At 34.3% G+C, this 21,765-nt stretch overlaps 1 protein-coding gene across 2 annotated transcripts in view; it reads left to right on the top strand.

Moving 5' to 3' along the window:
• Acss3 (acyl-CoA synthetase short chain family member 3) overlaps positions 1–21,765 on the top strand; it is a 180,322-nt gene that overhangs the window by 46,292 nt on the left and 112,265 nt on the right. For both annotated transcript variants that reach the window (XM_058585772.1, XM_046465088.2), the window contains exons 3-5: positions 1,162–1,350; positions 7,545–7,679; positions 11,232–11,372. In XM_058585772.1, coding sequence (XP_058441755.1) covers positions 1,162–1,350; positions 7,545–7,679; positions 11,232–11,372 — 465 coding nt within the window. The remainder of the gene's footprint in view (positions 1–1,161; positions 1,351–7,544; positions 7,680–11,231; positions 11,373–21,765) is intronic.

Here is a 21,765-nt window from a genome sequence, read left to right as displayed (position 1 = left end):
TTTACTCTTCTCTGTTCTCCTCCCCCCATAGCTTTTAATATATATAATGCATTTATCATGTTTGGGGTTTTTTTTTTTTGTAAGTATTTCATTTGCTAAAATACAAGCACCCGAAAGATAGAGATCTTTGTCTTGTTTTATTTAATGATATGTCAGCAGTGCTGAGGAAGACAAGGGAGGAGATAAAGAGAGAACTTATTATATTCCAGGAACCATTTTTTTATAGTGGATATTTTTAAGTGAAAGAATATCGAACTACTTAGGGTTGCCATACTTTGCACAGCCTGCTCTAATTGCTTGTAGAAAGATTTCTTGCAACAAATTATCTCATGTGTGGGCTTAGGATCTATTTTGCCTTTATTATCAGAAATTGCAGAAATACATATTAAGAGGAAAGAGAGTTTGTATGTTTGTTAACAAAAAAATGTTGAAAATAAAAAGAATTTCAAGTGTTTGATCCAAAAGAAAATTGTGTTATATAAATAATTCATATAAAAACTATAAAGAAAAAGTAATTGGCTTGAGACAATAGAGAGATTGTGGAATATGATGTCAGTAATCCTGGATACATGACTTACTACTTTTCTGATCATAGGTTAATAATTCATTAGCTCTCAGAATTAATAATCTTATTTGTAAATGGTAATAACAATATAATAGAGTCTATCTTGTTTGCCTTATAAGTGTATGGAAGTGCTTTCTTTCTTAATATCTACTTGTTTCTTTTAATAGTTAACCCAACTTTCATCTAAACTTATCATTATTTTATTTTTCTTTTTACTTGACAGATTATCTTTTAGAATGTAAGCTCCACAGGGGCAGGTTGGTGTCTTTCTTTTTCAGATTCATGTTCCCAACTTTAAACCTTATGTCTGACACATAACAAGTTGCTCGGTAAAGATGTCCTAGGATTAGGCAAATGTAAGCAATAATGTCCATATGATGTAATAATAGTAGATTGGTTAATAATCAATTATGATGCAGATGTCTGTTATTATTGTCACCATCTAAACCATTTGATCACCCATGATCAAATATGTGTTTTCTCACCTTTTTAAATCCATTACCAGGGGTATGATCAACTTCAAGTATTTCTGCCTTAACTTACATATTACTGAAATAACACAGAAAAACTTTGCTGATCTATTGATTTTGTAACAGGTCTCTAAGCTGGCTGGTGTTTTGGTTAAGTATGGAATCCAAAAAGGTGACACTGTCGTCATCTACATGCCCATGATCCCACAAGCAATGTATACCATGCTGGCATGCGCAAGGATAGGAGCCATCCACAGTCTCATATTTGGGGGATTCGCATCCAAAGAATTAAGCAGTCGCATTGATCATGCAAAGGTAAGTGCTTTCTTTGGGGAAATTGGGTTGTAGCTACCTATATTATAGCCATATTTACCTGTGGATGAGTTATCCAAGAATGTTCTTACTTCTTTTGATCTTCTTTTCAAATGGGGTACTTAAAATTTATTTTTCTTTTTGTTTATAGCAGCTTTATTCATAATCAGCAAAACAAACAAAAAACAAACAAACAAAAAAACACCCTGAAAGCAACCAAAATATCCTTCAACAGATGATAGATAAACAAAGTGTCATGCATCCATCTGATGAAATGCTATTCAATGGTAAAACAAATTCACTACCAAGCCATTAAGTCATGAATTAAATTTTTTGGGGGGAGGCAGTACCAGGGATTGAACTCAGGGGTACTAGACCGCTGAGCCACATCCCCAGCCAAATTTTATATTTTATTTAGAAACAGAGTCTCACTGAGATGCTTAGCACATCGCAGTTGCTGAGGTTGGCTTTAAACTCATAATCCTCCTACTTTAGCCTCCTGAGTCACTGGGATTACAGGTGTGCACCACCTCATGAATTAATTTTTTGTTCTTTTATATTTTAAAAAATTTATTTATTCTAATTTGTTATATGTGAAAGCATAATGCATTCTAATTCATAGTATACATATGGAGCATGATTTTTCATTTCTCTGGTTGAACACAAAATAGAGTCACACCATTCGTTTCTTCATACATATACTTAGGGTAATGATGTCCATCTCATTCCACCATCTTTCCTACCTCCATACCCCTTTCCTTCCCCTCTCTCACCTTTGCCCTATCTAAAGTTCCTCTATTCCTCCCATGCTCTCTCTAATCCCCATTATGGATCAGCATCCACTTATCAGAGAAAATATTTTGCATTTTTTTTCTGAGGGTTAGCTTACTTCACTTAGCATGATATTCTCCAACTCCATCCATTTACCTGCAAATGCCCTGATTTTATTCTCTTTTAATGCTGAACAATATTCCATTGTGTATATAGACCACAGTTTCTTTATCATTCATCTACTGAAGGGCATCTATGTTGGTTCCACAATTTAGCTATTGTGAATTGTGCTGCTATAAACATTGATGTAGCTGCATCACTGTAGTATGCTGCTTTTAAGCCCTTTGGGTATAAACCAAAGAGTGCTATAGCTGGGTCAAATGGTGTTTCCTTTCCAAGTTTTCCAAGGAATCTCCATACTGCTTTCCAGAGTGGTTCCACCAATTTGCAGTCCTACCAGCAATGTATGAGTGTACCTTTTTCCCCACATCCTCTCCAACACTTAATATTACCTGTATTCTTGATAACTGGCATTCTGACTGGAGTGAGATGGAATCTTAGAGTAGTTTTGATTTGCATTTCTCTAATTGCTGGAGATGTTGAACATTCTTTTGTTTATTTGTTGATTGATTGTATATCATCTTCTGAGAAGTGTCTGTTCAGTTCCTTGGCCCATTTATTGATTGGGTTATTTGTTTTTTTGGTGTTAAGATTTTTGAGTTCTTTATATATTCTAGAGATTAGTGCTCTATCTGATGTATTTGCTCCCATTCTGTATACTCTCTCTTCACCTCACTGGTTGTTTCTTTTGCTGAGAAGAAGCTTTTTTAATTCGAATCCATCCATTTATTGATTCTTGATTTTATTTCTTAAACTATAGGAGTCTCATTAAGGAGTTGGGGCCTAATCCAATATAATGAAGATTTGGACCTACTTTTTCTTCTATTAGGCACAGGGTCTCTGGTTTAATTCCTGAGTCCTAGATCCACTTTGAGTTGAATTTTGTGTATGGTGAGAGACAGGGGCTTAATTTTATTTTGCTGCATATGGATTTCCAGTTTTCCCAGCACTATTTGTTGAAGAGGCTATCTTTTCTCCAATATATGTTTTTGATGCCTTTGTCTAGTATGTGATAACTGTATTTATGTCTCTATGTCCTCTCTTCTATTGTGTACCATTGGTCTACAAGTCTATTTTGGTGCCAATACCATGCAGTTTTTGTTACTATTGCCCTGTAGTATAGTTTAAGGTCTGGTATAGTGATGCCACCTGCAGCTCAGTTGGTAGAGTGCTGCCTCATATGCACAAGGCCCTGGATTCAAAGCACAATTCAACCCCCATACCACCAAAAAAAAAAAAAAAAAAGAAAAAGAAAGAAAAAAAAGAAAAGAAAATATTTTTATTTGACATTTATCTGTTAATTTTACATTCTTTTTTGAGCCAGTTCTGTGTGCTTTGTGCTTTAAGAAATGTAAAATATAAAATAAGGTATATGCCTTTCAAGTTATCTTGTCATATACTACGGTATATAAGACATATAAGAAAAATAATTATTAATTTATTTATTCAACATTTATTTATTAGGCTCCCTTCATGTGCTTGGTACTGACCTTGGAAAAGTATAAAAAATAATAGTTATCAAATATGTGGGCACATAATTATTTTTAAAAATCCATATACTTCTAGGAATGGAGTGATAACCCAATGATTAAGGACAGAGAGGGCTAGGGTCACGTTTGAATGGGATGCTAAGAGAAAAATTTTCATAATTTGTAAAATATTCTTAAGATATTGTATTTAAAACAGCACAGTGTCTAAGATGTAGCATTCATTTAAATATTATTATTATTCTATGAGTTTAGAATGGTCAGTGAACATTTCCCTGTAAGTGACCAGAGAGTGAGTATTTTAGGCACTGCGTAGTACCTATTCTCTTTTGCAGGTACCCAGCTCTGCTGCTGTAGCACAAAAGCAGCCTCAGGCAGTACATCAATGGGCATATCTGTGTTCTGATAAAGCTTGACAGAAATAGTTTGCAGACCCCCTAATTTTGAGGAAGGGACATTTCTTTTGGTTTTGGTAGCTGAAGAGGGCTCTGTGAAAAAAAAAAAGTGAGATCTGAGTTAGGTCTTGGCTGAGATTCAAGTGGAAGAGAATGATGTAGTAGGATCCAAAAGCCAGGGAAAGAGTATGAATCGAGCATTACTGGCAGGAAAGATCAAAAGTCATTTGGGAGGAAACAAGTAGATTGGCATGACAGAGAAAAGAGAGAAGTGAGCTTGCCAAGGCTGGTTTTGTCTGACCTGTAAGTAAACCACTGGAAGTTAATGAGCAGGCGAGTGTCATGTTTTAAGCAATGTTAAAGAGGAGACAAGCTTTGCAGTATCACAGGAATGAGGAGTGAGGCTGGAGGCCTTAGTGAGACACTCTGGTACATGTTCTGCTTTTGAAGAAATGGGAAATTTTTAAAAAATCAGAACATGTCAGTTGTAAGACTGAGGAAGGAAAGTCCTTGTAGGAGTTAAGAGATGGCTGGCTTTTAGAGTTTCAGACACGAAGACAAGGTGTTTTTAGGGAAGTAGCTTGCATTCTAGGTCCTCTGAGTGCTAAGCCTAGAGTGAGGCTTTGTATAGTTTAATTCATCTGCTAAAAGGTAAGGTATTAGAACTAGAAAGTTGTTTTGTGGACTAAGTACCTGAGTTCTTCTTCTTCTTCTTCTTATTATTATTATTATTATTATTGCCCCCTTAAGTTATTGCTTATGAAAGAAACCTAGAGGGGTTTATCAATCTGTCACTGACCTGTAAGTTCATGGGAAGTTGGTAAGGGCTCTTAGGAAGCTATAGGCTCTAGGTTATTAGCTACAGAAAAGCTAAACACCATTTAGACAAAGATATTGGATATGTTATTTTCTTCTAAGAAACATCCTAATAAGATATGAAGAAATTGAAATATATAAAATATATATAGATATGTGCACATATATAAATATGTACGTAAATAAGGACCTACCCAATGCTGTACTGCAGGAGGAGTTTTTATTCATCACAAACAGATGTACAATATTGTTAAGAAGTAGAGGCAATACGTGCACACTCTTATGGGTAAGACTATTAGGTCAAATTTAAGGAGAGATGATGGAGATAGAGATATGCATATGAAATTTCTAGACAAAACAAATATTTGAAATCTGTGATTTTTATGTCCTGATTTTCAAACAAATTGGCTAAAGAATTTTTTTTGAAATTTTAACAGACAAAGATGAAAAGGATATATTCTAAAATGTCAGTCTAGACCCAATAAAACCTCTAATAAAAGTTGTCAATAAAATGCAAAAGGGATTATTTTTACAGAGTAGTCTAATTTTGACTTTATTAAATTATTCAAGTTCTGATACATTCTATATATGTTCTTAACTTGATATGTAGCAGATTTTAATTTTTTCAGAATCCTAATTTTTTGGAATTTTAACTAGAACTATTTTTGTAAGTATTATAGATATTAAAGTGTGAATTATATTCAAATATCTACCTTTAAAAATACAATGAAAGGAAATAAGAGTTCTTTTCTTTTCTTTCTTCCTTTGCTTTTCTTTTAAAAATCATTTTGCTATAGAGGAAAGAGAAAGGTTATTCAATCACAAAGAACTGGCCCCATTTCTGTCTCTACCCCTTGTAACCTGGGGCAAGCTTTGTAACTGCACTGAGCCTTAGTTCCATGAATACTAAATGATATTCAAGAAGCAAAGAGTACTATACATGTATATATTTAGCACAGTATAAACTTTCCATAGATTAAATATATTATAACCAGAAATCATAATTCAAGAGTAAATGTAATACCATGAAATGATTAGCTGTTTCTTGAATCATTTATTATATATCTCCTTTGGTTTGGATTTTTTGGTTAAGAAGCAATACATTTAAAAGAATAAAAATGTTTGTTTCTGCAAATTAATGAAAATTTTCATTTAGTCCTACAATTTTTGTTGAGAGTTTGTGGAATGATAGACCCTATACAGGCACAGAAGATAAATGACATCCAGACTTGGCCTTGAACTACTTACTGAGCAGTATTGGAGATTAAAGAATCGTTCATTATAGACAGATGTTTGAGGCATGCCCAGCATGTAACAAGGAAGTGAGATTAACCCTAACTACAGTCCCTACCAGGGACACTTTGGCTATACCTGCATACCTCCTAGATGCCCTTCAATAGAGGAATGGATAAATAAACTGATATATATATATATATATATATATATAATGGAATATTAGCATTAAAAGAGAATAAAATCATGACATTTGCAGGTCAATGGATAGGAATGGAGAATATCATAGTAAGTGAAATAAGCCAATCCTCCAAAAAACAAAGGCCAAATGTTTTCTCTCATAAGTGGATGCTGATCAATAATGGGGGTTGGGGGAGCATAGGAGGAGTGAAGGAACTTTGGATAGCACAAAGAGGAAGGGAGGGGGAATGGGGATAGGAAAGATGGTGGAATGAAATGTATGTTATTACACTAGGTACATGTATGAAGACACAAATAGTGTGATATTTTGTGTACAGGCAGAGAAATGAAACATTGTGCTCTATTTGTGTACTGTGAATTGAAATGCATTATGCTTTCATGTATAACAAATTAGAATAAATAAATTAATGAATTTAAAAAAATAAAAGTGACTAGCAAATTGTCAGGTAAAGAAGAATTTGGAGGGTATCGTATTAATAGGGGCATGTCCAAACTTTGTGGAGCTTGATATTTAAATTACTTGGGAATTCTTTTGTGAAAAATAATACAAAATTACAAATGTAATGTTTTGTGAACACGAATTTGTCTTTAGAATGAGAATAAAAATGGTAAAAAGATTACGGGAGAACCAGATCCTGTCCTCCTGTGGTCTCTAGGAATGTAGAAGAGATTCATATAGAAAGCCTTAGAAGTGCTTTCTGATTACAATTGGGTTGGTGCTTTCCAGGTAGGAAATGCTGAAGCCTCCCTCAAAACCAGCTCTTATGATATTATGTGTGTGTGTGTGTGTGTCCATGAGTGCGCGTGCACACACACACACACACACACAACTGAGGGCCCCTAAGGTGTACATTTCAGTGGATCTTAGCACATCCACCTGGCTTAATGAATTCTTTAGAAGATATTTTGTACAGCTTGTTTTTATGAGTCCAAAGTATCACCAAGTGTGTAATTTTCAACAGGTAAGTGAGATTTATGTGAAAAGGATTAGGTCTATAACATTTTTAAAAAGAGTGTATTGGTTTTCAGGTCATTTATTCAACAGAGAACAGAATCATTCAAACATTTCCTTAGAAATGTTAAAACTGCCAGTTTGCACCTGAAATATTGTGATTACTTTAATTGGGATTGTTAAAGCTTTCTTAATTCTTATTCCAGTTCTTTTTAATTTTAGCCCAAGGTGGTTGTTACAGCATCATTTGGCATTGAACCTGGAAGGAAGGTAGAGTACATACCTCTTCTAGAAGAAGCGCTAAGAATAGGTCAACACACACCAGACAAAGTTCTCATTTATAATCGTCCGAATATGGTAATTTGAATATTTCACTTGATTCTTGTTTTGTTACTGTGTTAAGGATAGTTCTAGTTTTGACCATTTTGAAAGAGACACTTCATCCAAAAACTATATATATATATATATATATATATATATATATATATATATATATATATATATATATCCTGATATATATATATCTATATCTCTCTCTCTCTCTCTCTCTCTCTCTCTCTATATATATATATATATATATATATATTTATATATCTCCTGAATGTGGTTGCTATTTCTAGGGAGAAAAGATATAAAAAAGTACTTACTTTTTTGTGTGTGAAAAGTAGGTTAAAATAAAAAAGTTGAAACAGATAAATACTTGTAATATTCATGGATTAGGTTCTATGTATAGTGCTAGTGTGGCATCATTTCTTGCTTTAAATTTTATAACGTATATACTAATGGACACTAATTGCCTATCATTTGATTTTTAAGATATTCTTTTAGTAGATAAATTAAAAAATATTTCCAATAACTATCAGTTAGATGATACTGCGATTCCTATTTTAAAGGAGAATCAGTGGATCTAGAGACAAGTACCTTGCTTGATTAGTAAGTGCAAGAGTCATGATTTGGACACTGGCTTCATGACCCTGTGCTTCATCCCTCCACGGTGCTGCCTATTGGAGAGGTGTGATTAATTTGTATGCAAAATATTTTTTTTTAAATTAAGACAAGCATTTAGGCCAGAAATACCAAATTGGGTTCTTAACAGATTAAAACATTTTTGCAGAGGAGAAATTACAAGGGTGCAAAGAATCATGTACAATTTTATGGAGCTCTTGAGAGGTTATCTACAGAAAGTACTTAAATGACACGATATGAGAACAAAGAGTGTTAGAACTATGTCATTTTGATTATCACCTAGCAATTCCCATTAGTACATTAAATTCATGGGTAAAGTTTTAGTAGTCTGTGGTTCATGAACTGCTGCACTCAATGATTTTAATGTTCTTACTGTCTTGAAGAAAAATTTAAATTTCTTTCAGAGGACCACAAGCATATCTTTAAAAAAGGCTTTGTTGCCATTTAAATTAAGAAATTCAAAGTGAGCAATTAAGAAAGCTTGGGTAAAGGGATGTTCAAGGAATGACAGAAACACACACAAAAGTGTGTTTATGTGACGTAGGGTACTGTTCCCACACATAGAGTATGAATTCACAGAGGGTGAAGACCTTATGATGGGCAGGACTCAATGCTAGCAACTTTCAAATGCTTTTTCTTATTTAATTCTTATAAATCAACAAACTAGATCGTATTACTGGCCCCATTTTAGGAAACTGAAGCAGTTAAAGTCCAGCTAGTAAGTGGTATAGCAAAATTTGAACTCTGGTTTTAATGACTTTGGACCAACAAGATATATGCTATTTATTTTACTCTATAAATGTATCTTTGTGCATATCAATGTTCTCTACTCAAGTTTTTTTTTCTTAAATACAAGTCTCTTTTTTTCCCTCTTAAATAGAGATGTGCTCTCTGTTTACTCCTCCCTGATAACTATCTTTCTTCTTCTCTCTCTCTCTCTCCCTCTCCCTTTTTCTCTAGACTCTTTCCTCCACTGTGACATGGACGAGGGCTTTGAAGGTCTCTTGTCCTGTATACGAGACCTACGGTTCAGGCAGTAATTAAACCCAGTGGATTAGCTTTGCTTTGAGTTTAGAGAGGAACAGATTATGAGCCTGGGCGGTGTAGCTCATTAACCAGGATTACATTTTTTGCCAGGGAGGTAAAAAACTTGGCACTACTCCTGAGCCTCAGGCAAGCATGACAGAATCAAAGGAATATCACATCAGACACCCCTGATGCTCCTCCAGTACCACCTTTTAGGAATTATAACAACTAGGAAAGTCATGTCTGTAAAAGTAAATGCATATATGTAAAAGCTAAATATTGATTTTTCTCTCTCTTCATTTTGTCATGTCTCTTTTACTCACACCTTTTTTTTCTTAGTCTTTAGAACAACCATCCGTTTGAGCCCTCATTTCAATAGTGGCCTATAAAAATTATGTATCTATAATTATTTCTGTGATCACTCAATTCACATTTTTCATTTTGTCAGTGTGATGATTTTTATAGATGTGTAATTATGATGTCAAAGGTTTGATAATTTGAAATTAGTTGTTTTTATGTGATGCATGAAAAGAAATGAAAACATGATTTGCTCATAGTCAGCTATTTTTGTTTTTTTAAATGGCACCAGCTAGTGCCAATTAGAGTGGGCCCAGAGAAGCCAAGTGGGACTGAAATATCACCTTCACGAAGGATCAATTCAGATTATTTCTACATGGGTTTATTCATATAGGGATTATATTTGTAATATTATATAGACACATTAATTTGTAAATGTACCTACTTTAACATATAACCACATTTTATAGCCCTGATTAATGTATGAAGAAGCCTGAAAAATAGAAGTGTCTTGTCTTTCTATTCTAAGTCTCTCAGAGTCTTTTGGCTTAACTTAGTAATCACCTTGATGAAGCGAATGATTGTATACATCTCTAGTTGGTGAATCCCTCTAGATTTACCAAGGGATGTATAGTGTGGTTGTGCCTGTGCTATCATGCTTATCAATTACAAACTTCACCTGATATGTGATCTTGAATTCAAGTTAGTGTTTTAGAAAATAACAAGTTACCTAATGGGTCTTAACTCTACTTAGATAGCTCTTCATTACAGTAACTCTTCCATAAACTATTTCCTTGCTCTTTATCTATCTGGCCATTTCATGGCTGCTATTTTTAAAGACAATCTCTTCATTTAAAGGTGTATCTTTTTAACCCTTGAATCTATTATCACAAAGTTTACAACAAAGAGTCTTGTTTCCTAGAACAAAAGAATGAAGGAAAGAAGGAAAGAAGGAAGGAAGGAAAGAAAGAGGTTGATTTCTACATCAGTTAATGACCTAGGATAAGGAAAACTTGGATAGTCTTTTAGATATGTCACATACACTCATTAATTTTAATAATTAATTTTTGTTCTTGAAAAAGTAGAATTCTTCACCACTCCAGAAGATCATCTGACATGCTCTCATTTGGAAAGGTGGCCACAATATTCCTCTTAAATTCCCTTGTATAAAGAGAACTTTTAATGGGTTATTTGACATTTCATTGTGAAGACAGAACTTCCAAAGTAAAAGAAATAGGATTCAAAAAATAAGAACTTAGTTTATAAGCTGTTAATGTAGATACATCTTTGGAAACATGAACCTCTGAGTTAATTAAGCTCTGAGTGTTGATGAAAATTAACTGCCTTTGATTCAGTTTCTTAAGGGTATCCCTAGATTTGAATAAAATATATTCATTGTGTCAGTTCATTTGAAGCAAACATTAAACCACTGGAATTTTTTTTAATAAACATTAATCTTCACCAAGAACCTTGAGATTTTCTATTCATAAATTAAGTGTGTGGTGCTATATGCCAGTAGAGTTTCAGTCAGATGCTCACACTCCTATAGATTTAGCTACTTTCTATTCCTTTGATTTAATATTCTTTTCATAATGTCTATTTTTATATTTTGCTGTGTAGGAGACAGTTCCTTTGGTATCAGGTCGTGATCTTGACTGGGAGGAAGAAATGGCGAAAGCCCAATCACATGACTGTGTTCCTGTCCTTTCAGAACACCCACTGTATATACTTTACACATCTGGAACAACTGGGTTACCTAAGGTATTCGCTCTCTTAGGGATCACTATCTATAGCAGCAGTTTTCCTTTGTACTGTGAATATCTATAAAAAATGTCCTAGGGGCTGGGGATGTGTCTCAAGCGGTAGCGCGCTCGCCTGGCATGCGTGAGGCCCGGGTTCGATCCTCAGCACCACATACAAACAAAGATGTTGTGTCCGCCGATAACTAAAAAATAAATATTAAAAAAATTCTCTCTCTCTCTCTCTCACACTCTCTCTTTAAAAAAAAAAAATGTCCTAGACTCTGCTTTGATGTTTAGACATCATTACTTAATATCTTAAATAAATTTTGTGCTTAACTCTAAATATACAAAAGCATTCATTGTATTTAATGTCAAATGCTTTATCCTTATTTCTTCCAAATCTTCTCAAATGTCAGCAATACACAATGGACTTCGTAATTTACTAAAATTAACATGTATTTAATTGACTATCAATGGGTATTTGTAAAACTTTGTAAAATATATCTTATGTATGTTTGTGTGTATTTATTTTTGTGGTGCTGGGGATCAAACCCAGAGGAAATATATGTTTAAATGAAATATGTTTTATTTATTTATATTGAGAGATTTTATATTATGGAATTTATTTTCGATCTAGAATTCAGTTCTTTGTTATAAATGTGATTTTTTAAAGAATTGGCCTGGACAGTTTAATAAGAGGCAGTTTATCTAGAGTATTGAAATATTTGATTTACAATATGGAAGACACTTGATGTTTCAATATCTGTTTACAATGAAACTTGCTTTCACAAAGTAAAGTTAAAAATATCAATATTTATGAATGTGTCAGCTATCAACCAATACTACTCGCCTTGTATCTTCAAGTAATACTGTTTATTTATACAACTTCATAAAGGCTTCTGCTATTATCTTTCTGATGTATCCTCCTTAGAGGTTTCAATATTTACCAAATTATAGAATTTAGTGGGGAAAGAGACCTTGGCAATCATTCTCATCTCAGAGGATAGAGGTCTCTATTATCATCACATCTCTGTAACTTTAGAGTTCTGAAAACATAATCTCCTAATTATATTAAACTAGTCTAATCTATTAGATTACATTTTAAGAAGGAAATTTAAGATATTCCACACAAACCTTGCTTGTGAAAAGGAAAACATTTGGTAAAGGAATATATTCTCTGTGAGGATAGAGACCATGTTTTATTACATAGTGCTTAACAATTTTTGTTGTCAAATGCATACATGTGTATGTGTATATTATGCATATGAAGATAATTATCATTTAGGATCAAAGTTGTGTGATATTCTTTACGACTCTAGTCATTTGTAAAGTAAATATTTCTCCATATTGCAGTTTTGTTTGTTTGAGCAGACCAAATGATTGAACACAATTTTCCCCCTCTACTTTTTGTATTTTACTATCAGGATGGAGTTCCATCTGAACATTTGGCTATAAAATAAAAGGGGTACAGCAAAGTTTTAATCTAATATAAAGTAATATAAATGTATCAACATGAACGGAAATTCCTGAACCTGAGAATATAGTACAACTTATCAGACTTTAAAAATAACAACAACAACAAAGAACAGACAAAACAACAACAACAATAACAACACTATAGCTTCTTAAAAGCTTGAAGGAATCTTGGAAAAAAGAAAAAAGAAAAAAAGCCCCCACCTCACACAAAAACCTTTGTGCCACCTCAAGAGTTTAATAAATCACTCTGAGATTCACTGTGACCTGGATTAGAATCTGTATAAGAAGAGCTTGTCAGTATTCAAAGCTGACTCGGCCAGGGTAAAAGAAAAAAGATAAAAGTGGTATAGAGAGCATTATGTGTGGAAGAGTGTTGGTTTCCAATAAGGAAGGATCCTGGCCACCCCAGGTTTTCTGAGTCAAGTTCGTTTCAGGATTCTTTCAGTGATTAAATGAAGGTCCTTTCATGTGTTTTTATCTCCCTCTATCCTTTTCCTCCTAACAGACCATCCTGAAGACTGTTTATTTTTATAAGTTGGAGAAGGCTTTAATTGCTTTGAGATTTCTTTATATATATTGAATTTGGCTCAATTCAATGTACATGTATTAAGTGTTCATTCTGTGCTGGAACAGATAGACCATGAGTAAAACACAGTCCCTTGAATCTAGTAGGGTGCAGATATGCACGCACATAGGTAATGCAAGACAGACTGTGATTCATTTGTTGAAAAGGTAGGAGACTGCACACAGTGGAGGCAATGGGGATTATTGTTTCAGACTGTTTAGGAATTTACTTATGACAGTACACTTTAGGGAAGAATCAGATTTTGTTTGAGATTAAAAATGAGAGAGGGAAGTTTAAGACGTTGAAACTGAGAGAAGGGTGGTTTTGAATATTTACTGAAGTAGAAACAGAGTAGAATGGTTTGGGGTGGGGAAACCAGGAGGTTTTGAATGTATTGAGTATGATGTGTTTTGGGGACATTAATATGGAGATGCCCAGTCAGTATTGAATGTGAGAGTCTGAGGCTGTACATCTGAAGCTTGAGATAAACATTCATGGGACATCGGTGTAATGGGCTGGTATTTAACTTATGGAAATGAGTGGGTTTTGCAAAGTGTAACATTCAGAATAGCAAAATAAGGTCATTATTTCCCAGTGTTCCTGAGACATGCTTTTCTCTCCTGCAGTGAACCTTAGAATTGCAATTGCTTTGATATTATATATTGCCAACAGACCTTTATGTCACTTATTTTAATCCACTTTACACATATTGTTATAAGTCTTAGAATGTATTTCACACTTTGATTACACTATGACACTAACCTTAAAATTTGTCGCTGGTAGATCCTTAGGATATATTTAATAATTGCTTACTTGTTTACTCTTCAGACTCCTCTTTATTCATACTATTCTCATTTCAATCAAGATTATTAGTATCTGAAATATTAATGTTGGGATCTCTAGAGTAGAAGTACAGGAAAGATGAACACACCTGTAGGGATATGAATTTAGATATAAATTTCATGACATCATAGTTTCTTTTTCATCTTTGATTGTCCTAAGAAATAATAATATTGTGAGCCTGTTACAGTTTGCATCTGGAACGTCCTCCAAAGGCTCATGTGTTTTGGGCTTTGTCCCCGGCTTGTGGTTCTATAGAGGTAATTTCAGAATCATCTCTAAACTGGTAGTAATTTTAGGAAGGGCTGGAAACTTTAGGAGATGGGGTCTTGTTGAAAGAGGTGGGTCACTGGGAGTGTGACTTTGAAGAGTATATTTTGGCCCTGGACCCCTTCTTTCTTCCATACTTCCCAGATGCCAAGAGATGAGCAGCTCTGTTCTACCATGCCCTTTTCATTATGATACTTTGCCTTACTACAGGATAAATGCAATGCAACTGACTACTGTGAACTGAAGTCTCTGAGCCAGAAAAACCCCTTTATTACTTCAGGTTACTTTTCTCAGGTGTTTTGTCACAGTGATGGAAAGCTGACTAATTAACCCAAACTGCATAAAAATATTCTGCTTAAAAATCCTTATTTCTCATAGGCATATAAGGCACACATAAGATAGTCTGTTCTTTGGTTGGAATTTGCATATATATTCAGTTCATATTTGCATTTCTGCGTCTGCCAACTCTGGAGTTGTCAGGAGGCTGTATGACAGGTTAATCTGTTAGCTGCAGCAAATATTCCAGCACCCACAGCTGAGCTACTTTGCATGCATTTTGGTTTTGTTGTGGACTTCTATTCTATTTGGTTTTGGAGTCTATATTCAACATCATTCAAAGCACTGAACAACAAAATAAAAAATCCCTCATCTGGATGGCTCTTCTTTTGGAAGTGGGAGATTTAGTGATGGTCATATTTATCTTCTTCCAGCTTGATATCGTGGAGGGACAGTGATAACAACAACAAAAAGTTCATTGCCAAAGGAAAACATGGGAAAGCAACCAGAAGGATAGGATTCAAAAGGAGGCACGACAGGAAGGTGATAGATAAGGCTTTTTGTACTTTTGTACATTTACATAACTTATGTAACTTTTATTCCTATTTGTTAGCGGACTTATTCATATTCCCCACCCTGGGGGGAACAAGTGAGAAGGAGTAAAATAAAAGCAGTGGATTTAAAAAAAAAATCTGTGGTACAATTCTTACAGTTAAAATGCTGAACTTGCTACATCTTCCCTCCTTATCTCATAGTTCTTCAGATCAATAAAAAATTATACAGCTGCTACAGCATCTTCCAGGGAGATAGTTTCAGAATCATCCAAAAGCCTGCAGCAAGAGATTTTATATTTGATGAAATACCCCAAATGGAAACATTCCATTTCCTCTCAGATAATTCACTGGGTTCTACTAGTTTCAAAGGATATTTTTCCTGAATAAAGAAAAGTATGTTTTAAAGAATTCTATCATTCACACTTGTTTATTCACTCCCATATTCATTCATTCATTCATTCAGTCAATAAATGTACTAAACGACTGTTGTGTGCCAGATCGTACTGAAGATGCAAAGGCATTATCCTCACAGTGCTGAATGGGGTAAGAGGCACAGCACTGTGTTGCTCTGATGAGGTATGCTGGCCTTGGGAACTGTGGCATAGGGCAGAGAGAAGTGCAGCACAGTCGGGTGGGATAACAGCTTCCCAAGAGAGGTAGTATTTTGCAGTGTCTTTGTATATTTGTGTGAAAAAATGGGAACTAATCAGGTTCAGAGAAGGAGCAGGGAGACTCATTCTACAAAGAGGAAATGCTGTGAATAACGCCACTATCAGAATAAGATGATTGATGATGTGTGGAATTTTTTTTTTTAATTTTGTAGTTGTAGATGGACAGAATGCCTTTATTTTATTTCTTTATTTTTATGTGGTGCTGAGGATCAAACCCAGTGTCCTACGCATGCTAGGCAAGAGCTCTGCCACCGAGCTACAGTCCCAGCCTTGTTGTGTAGAAATTTTTAAGCACATCAGAGCCATTCCATTTTTTTTTTTCTTAATTCTCTAACTCCAACCATCATTTGGTAATGGATTTCTTTTTCTACTTCCCGTTTCCTTTATTTTTCTTTTCAACTTGTCAGGCTGAATAGAAATACACATAATACTCCAACACACACACACATGCACGTTCATATATATAAACATATAAACATGTATTCATAAGTATAGACATATATACATACACATGAATACATACATCTATATATTTTAAAAAAATATTTAGTTTTAGTTGTAGTTGGACACACCACCTTTATTTCACTTGTTTATTTTTGTATGTGGTGCTGAAGATCAAACCCAGGGTCTCGCATGAGGAAGGCGAACACTCTACTGCTAAGCCACAACCCCAGCCCACACCTATATTTATATATGCAAATAAATATCCATTTGTGTATGCTTATATGTGTATATTTATAGAAGCCTTTATTATAGAATAATAGAGGGGTTGAACTTGGAAAGTATGAAGTTTTGTCATGTACTACAAACTTTTATTGCTACAGTATTTTAAGATTTGCCTTCCAGATTTTTATAGATACATTTACACACACACACACACACATACACACACACATTCTTAGAATGAAACTCTAAAGCTCATAATCTAACCACACATCTCAGTTTTCCTGCCTCTTCCCACTTAATGTCTACTTTTCCAATTGTGTTTTTCAAGTTGCTCTAACTCAAACTGCACACAACACTTCATATTGACATGTTTTTTGTCTTATTTAATGTTCCCATTTATGACATTTTTGCGGTTTTTCTTCAAAAGCAGCTCATTAAGCTGGAATACTTAAAGGACTCTCTGTGACTACTCTGTGACTAATACTCACCCTTTATTTTGACTTGTAGAAATGAAAATCTTTAAATACCATAAACATTCTAAGTGCTCAAAAAAGAAAAAAATCCCACCTGCTCATTGTCTTTTTTTCCTCACTTCTGAGATAGAATTCATTTTCATGTCTTTATTTGGAGCTTAGAGTGTGATTCCCACCTGGATGTTGTTTAAATTCTCCAGAAGATTTTAAGGATTATGATTGATCCTATAAAAACCTCCAGAAGAGTATATTGGCAGAATATACGGCTTTTCTGAGAATATGTTAGATCACATAATGCTTTTACTTACAAGGTAGATAGAGTATAGGCACGTATAAAAAAGCAGTGACTACAACAGTTACTAATAGGGCATTATGTAAAAATGTGGATGTGTAACCGATGTGATTCTGCAATCTGTATTTGGGTAAAATTGGGAGTTCATAACCAACTTGAATCTAATGTATGAAATATGATATGTCAATAGCTTTATAATGTTTTGAACAACCAATAAAAAAAATAAAATAAAAAAGCAGTGACAGATTGAAAAGACTCAATGTAGCAAGCTTGTGAATCAGGGCAAGCACTGGTGTTGAATATGTATTCTTACCTCATGCATGGTATTTCAGATATATTTTTAAAATGCTGAGTGTAATTTTGCTTACTTAGAATATAACGATTTGACTTTTTAAATAAGACTTATGTGTTTTCAGAAGCTGAAAAGGGTTTCTTTCTCCTTTGTATTGTAATTATCATTACTTGGAACACATGACCACAAACAAGAAACAGAAATGCCTTTTCATCTTATTTTATTCACAAACTAACATACATAATGAAGAATCTCCTTTTAAACATAACCTTTCATATGTTTTACCTTCTAACCTCTCATAAACTGTATGGAGAATATGAAACTGTGTAGTTCTTTTTTTTTCTATATCATATAAATAATCAGAAATTTGAAAACTGTATAATCTTAATATTTTGGGAGGCTTTAGACCAAATTATAGATCTAAAGGTTAGATTAATGAATGGCAAAATGATACCTGACTAAAATATTCATACTCATTTTTCTTAAAAAAGTGAGTATTAAAAATCAATGAAAACAGAAGTTATGGTTTTTATCTCTCTTTCAGCTCCATTTTATTGTTTTAAAGGGGATTTTGATGGTGACTGTGGAAAGCCATCCCTGAAATGCGTGAAAACCTTTTTCAGCATTGCATCCAAGGAAGGGGTAGATCTGGCATTGGAAATTTCCCATGGCAGTCCCCCTGGATAGATTGCCCAATGCACATGAACTTCCCTCAGTTTTGCTAGAAGGTCCGGTGCAGCACCAGTGATGGGCATAACCTTTAGGAACTGAGTAGCCTACCTGCCCCTACCTCTAACCTATTTTAGTGAAGAACTTTCTGTAATTTCTAAATAAAGCAAACGCAGGCTCCTTTCTTTGTTAGAAGCTGGACCTGTCTGATCAGCTTTGCACATCTCTGTCCCCTCTTTGAAAATACTTGTGTTCTGTGTTTTTTTTTGCCGTACTATTTTCCTTAGTTTTGATTTCTCAGCCAGCCCATTCCTTTGAAGGGAAACCCATTTCCTTGCCTGTGTGGGACATGGTCGATAGGTGGCCTCTAATTATTTTGGCAGTTTTCCTTTTTGAGTAATGCCAGAACAGGGTAAAATAAAAAGCAACAATTTCTAGAAGGAATAATATTGTCTAAAATATATTAAATTTTAGGCTGGTCATATAATTCAATGGCAGAATGCATACTTAGCATGTATTAGTCCCTGGACTTGATCTCCAGCCCTTAAACAAAACAAAACAAACAAACCCAAAGATTTAAAATTTTAGCCTTTATAGCTTTAAATGATTTTTCATACATGGTCTCATTAAGTCTCACTTTTTATTTTTTGTGGTCAGCTGGGTTTAAATATCCACAAATTTATAAAGCAACATTCCTGAACATCATTTGAAAAACTACCCATTTGAAAGATAATAGAAATTTGTTAATCCTTTAAAATTTATCATCTGGGTTTTAGAATTGAATTACTACTCTGTTGGGTGTATCTAGTCTTTTTTAAAAATTAGTTTATTTATTTTAATTAGCTATATATGACAGCAGAATGCATTTTGATTCATTGTACACAATTGCAGCACAACTTTATATTTCTCTGATTGTACATGATGTAGCATCACACCATATGTGCACTCATACATGTACCTAGGGTAATAATATCCATCTTATTCCACCATCTTTTCTGCTCCCATATCTTACCCCTTTCCCCTCCTCTTTGCCCAATTAAAGTCCCTTCATTTTTCCCATGCCCACCCCCTCCCTATTATGGATCAACATCCACTTATCAGAGAATACATTCAGCCTTTGGTTTGGGGGGATTGGCTTACTTCACTTAGCTTGATATTCTCCAACTCCATCCATTTACCTGCAAACACCATGATTTTATTCTCTTTTAATGCTGAGTAATATTTCATTGTATATACATAACACAGTTTCTTTATCCATTCATCTACTAAAGGGCATCTAGGTTGGTTCCATAGTTTAGCTATTGTGAATTGAGCTGCTATGAACATTGATGTGGCTGCATTACTATAGTATGCTCATTTAAGTCCTTTGGGTATAGATGGAGAAGTGGGATAGCTGGGTCAAATGTTGGTCCCATTCCAAGTTTTCTAAAGAATCTCCAAACTGCTTTCCAGAGTTGTTCCACCAGTTTGTAGTCCCACCAGCAATGTATAAATGTCCCCTTTCTGCCACATCCTCACCAACATTTATTGTTGTCTGTATTCTTGATAACTGCCATTCTGACTGGAATGAGATGAAATCTCAGAGTAGTTTTGATCCGCATTTCTCCAATTACTATAGATGTTGATATTTTTTCATATATTTGTTAATCGAATGTATAATTCTTCTGAGAAGTGTCTCCTCAGTTCCTTGGCCCATTTATGAATTGGGTTGTTTGTTTTCCTTGGTGTTAAGTTTTTTGAGTTCTTTATATTCTGAAGATTAGTGCTCTATCTGATGTGCGTGTGGCAAAAATTGCTCCCAAAATGTAGGCTGTCTGTTCACTTCACCAATTTTTTCTTTTGCTGAGAAGAAGCTTTTTAGTTTGAGTCCATCCCATTTATTAATTCTTGATTTTATGTCTTGCACATTAGGAGTCTTATTAAGGAAGTCGGGGCCTAAGCCGACATGATAAAGATTTGGGCCTACTTTTTCCTCTATTAGGCACAAGGTGTCTGGTCCACTTTAAATTTAAATTAAAAGTGGTGTCTTGATCCACTTTAAATTTTGTGCAAGGTGACAGATAAGGATTTATTCTCATTTTGCTGCATACGGATCTCCAGTTCTTCCAGCACCATTTTTTGAAGAGGCTATCTTTTCTCCACTGTATGTTTTTGGTGCCTTTGTCTAGTATGATAACTGTATTTATGTGAGTTTGTCTCTGTGCCTTTTATTCTGTACCATTGGTCTAAATGTCTATTGTGATGCCAATATCATGTGATTTTTGTTACTATAGTTTTGTATTTATAATTTAAGGTTGTGTATTGTGATGCCTCCTGCTTTACTCTTCTTGCTAAGGATTGCTTTGGCTATTCTGGGTCTCTTATTTTTCCAAAAGAATTTCATGATTGCTTTTTCTATTTTTATAAGGAACATCGTGGGGATTTTAATTGGCATTGAATCTGTATAGAGCTTTGGGTAGTATGTCCATTTTGACAATATTAGTTGTTCCTATCCAAGAATATGGGAGATCTTTCCACCTTCTAAGGTCTTCTTCACTTTCTTTCTTTAGTGTTCTGTAGTTTTCATTGTAGAGGTCTTTCACCTCTTTTGTTACTTTGATTCCCAGTTTCAGAGGATTCATCACTGATGTATAGAAATGCATTTGATTTATGGGTATTGATTTTCTATACTGCTACTTTGTTGAATTTGTTTATTAATTCTATAAGTTTTCTGGTGGAGTTTATTCCTTTTCATCATTTCCAGATTGATGCATCTTACTCTCTGTACCATATAATCTAAAAATTTATTTACTCCATTATAATAATTGTTGACAAAAATGAGTTTAAAATAGGCTGGAGAGAAAAGTCTAAAATGTATCCAGTGAAATATTATTGACAATAAATATTGCTGTCTACCATAACATATAGACAATTTATTGTCTACAAAAAATTGTACTTTTTCTCCTTGGAAAAATGAGTGAGTGTTTTTAGAAAAGAGGATTTGCAAACTGATTAATGTCAAATTCATTAAGTTATTGAGCCATAGGAAAAGAGACCTTATTACAATAAACTAGTTAGCAAAGTGTGTGGAAGATAGGATAGACTATACAGGGAAATAGCTTCTCAGTTGACATAGCAAAATGCATGTGTGAAGTTTGCTGGCAGGGGGCCTGAGATTTCTTATATTCTCAAGTTGATCAAGAGATCCAGCTGCCTGCTAACCGTATCATACAACCTAGAAAATAGCTCTCAAATGCCACCAAAGCTTCACCTGGTATTTGCCAAGAGACCAGGTGTTGTTGCTAGTAGATAAAATATGTTCCACAGCTTGATACCTGTTTTATTAGTGGTACCTGAGGAGAGCAGTGATTTTAGCAACTAATGGAAAA

This window comes from Marmota monax, unplaced genomic scaffold (assembly GCF_021218885.2).
Source record: "Marmota monax isolate L192 unplaced genomic scaffold, Marmota_monax_Labrador192_F-V1.1 WCK01_AAM20220418_F8-fsc00146, whole genome shotgun sequence".
NCBI lineage: Eukaryota > Metazoa > Chordata > Mammalia > Rodentia > Sciuridae > Marmota > Marmota monax.
This window is presented reverse-complemented; position numbering and strand designations above follow the sequence as displayed.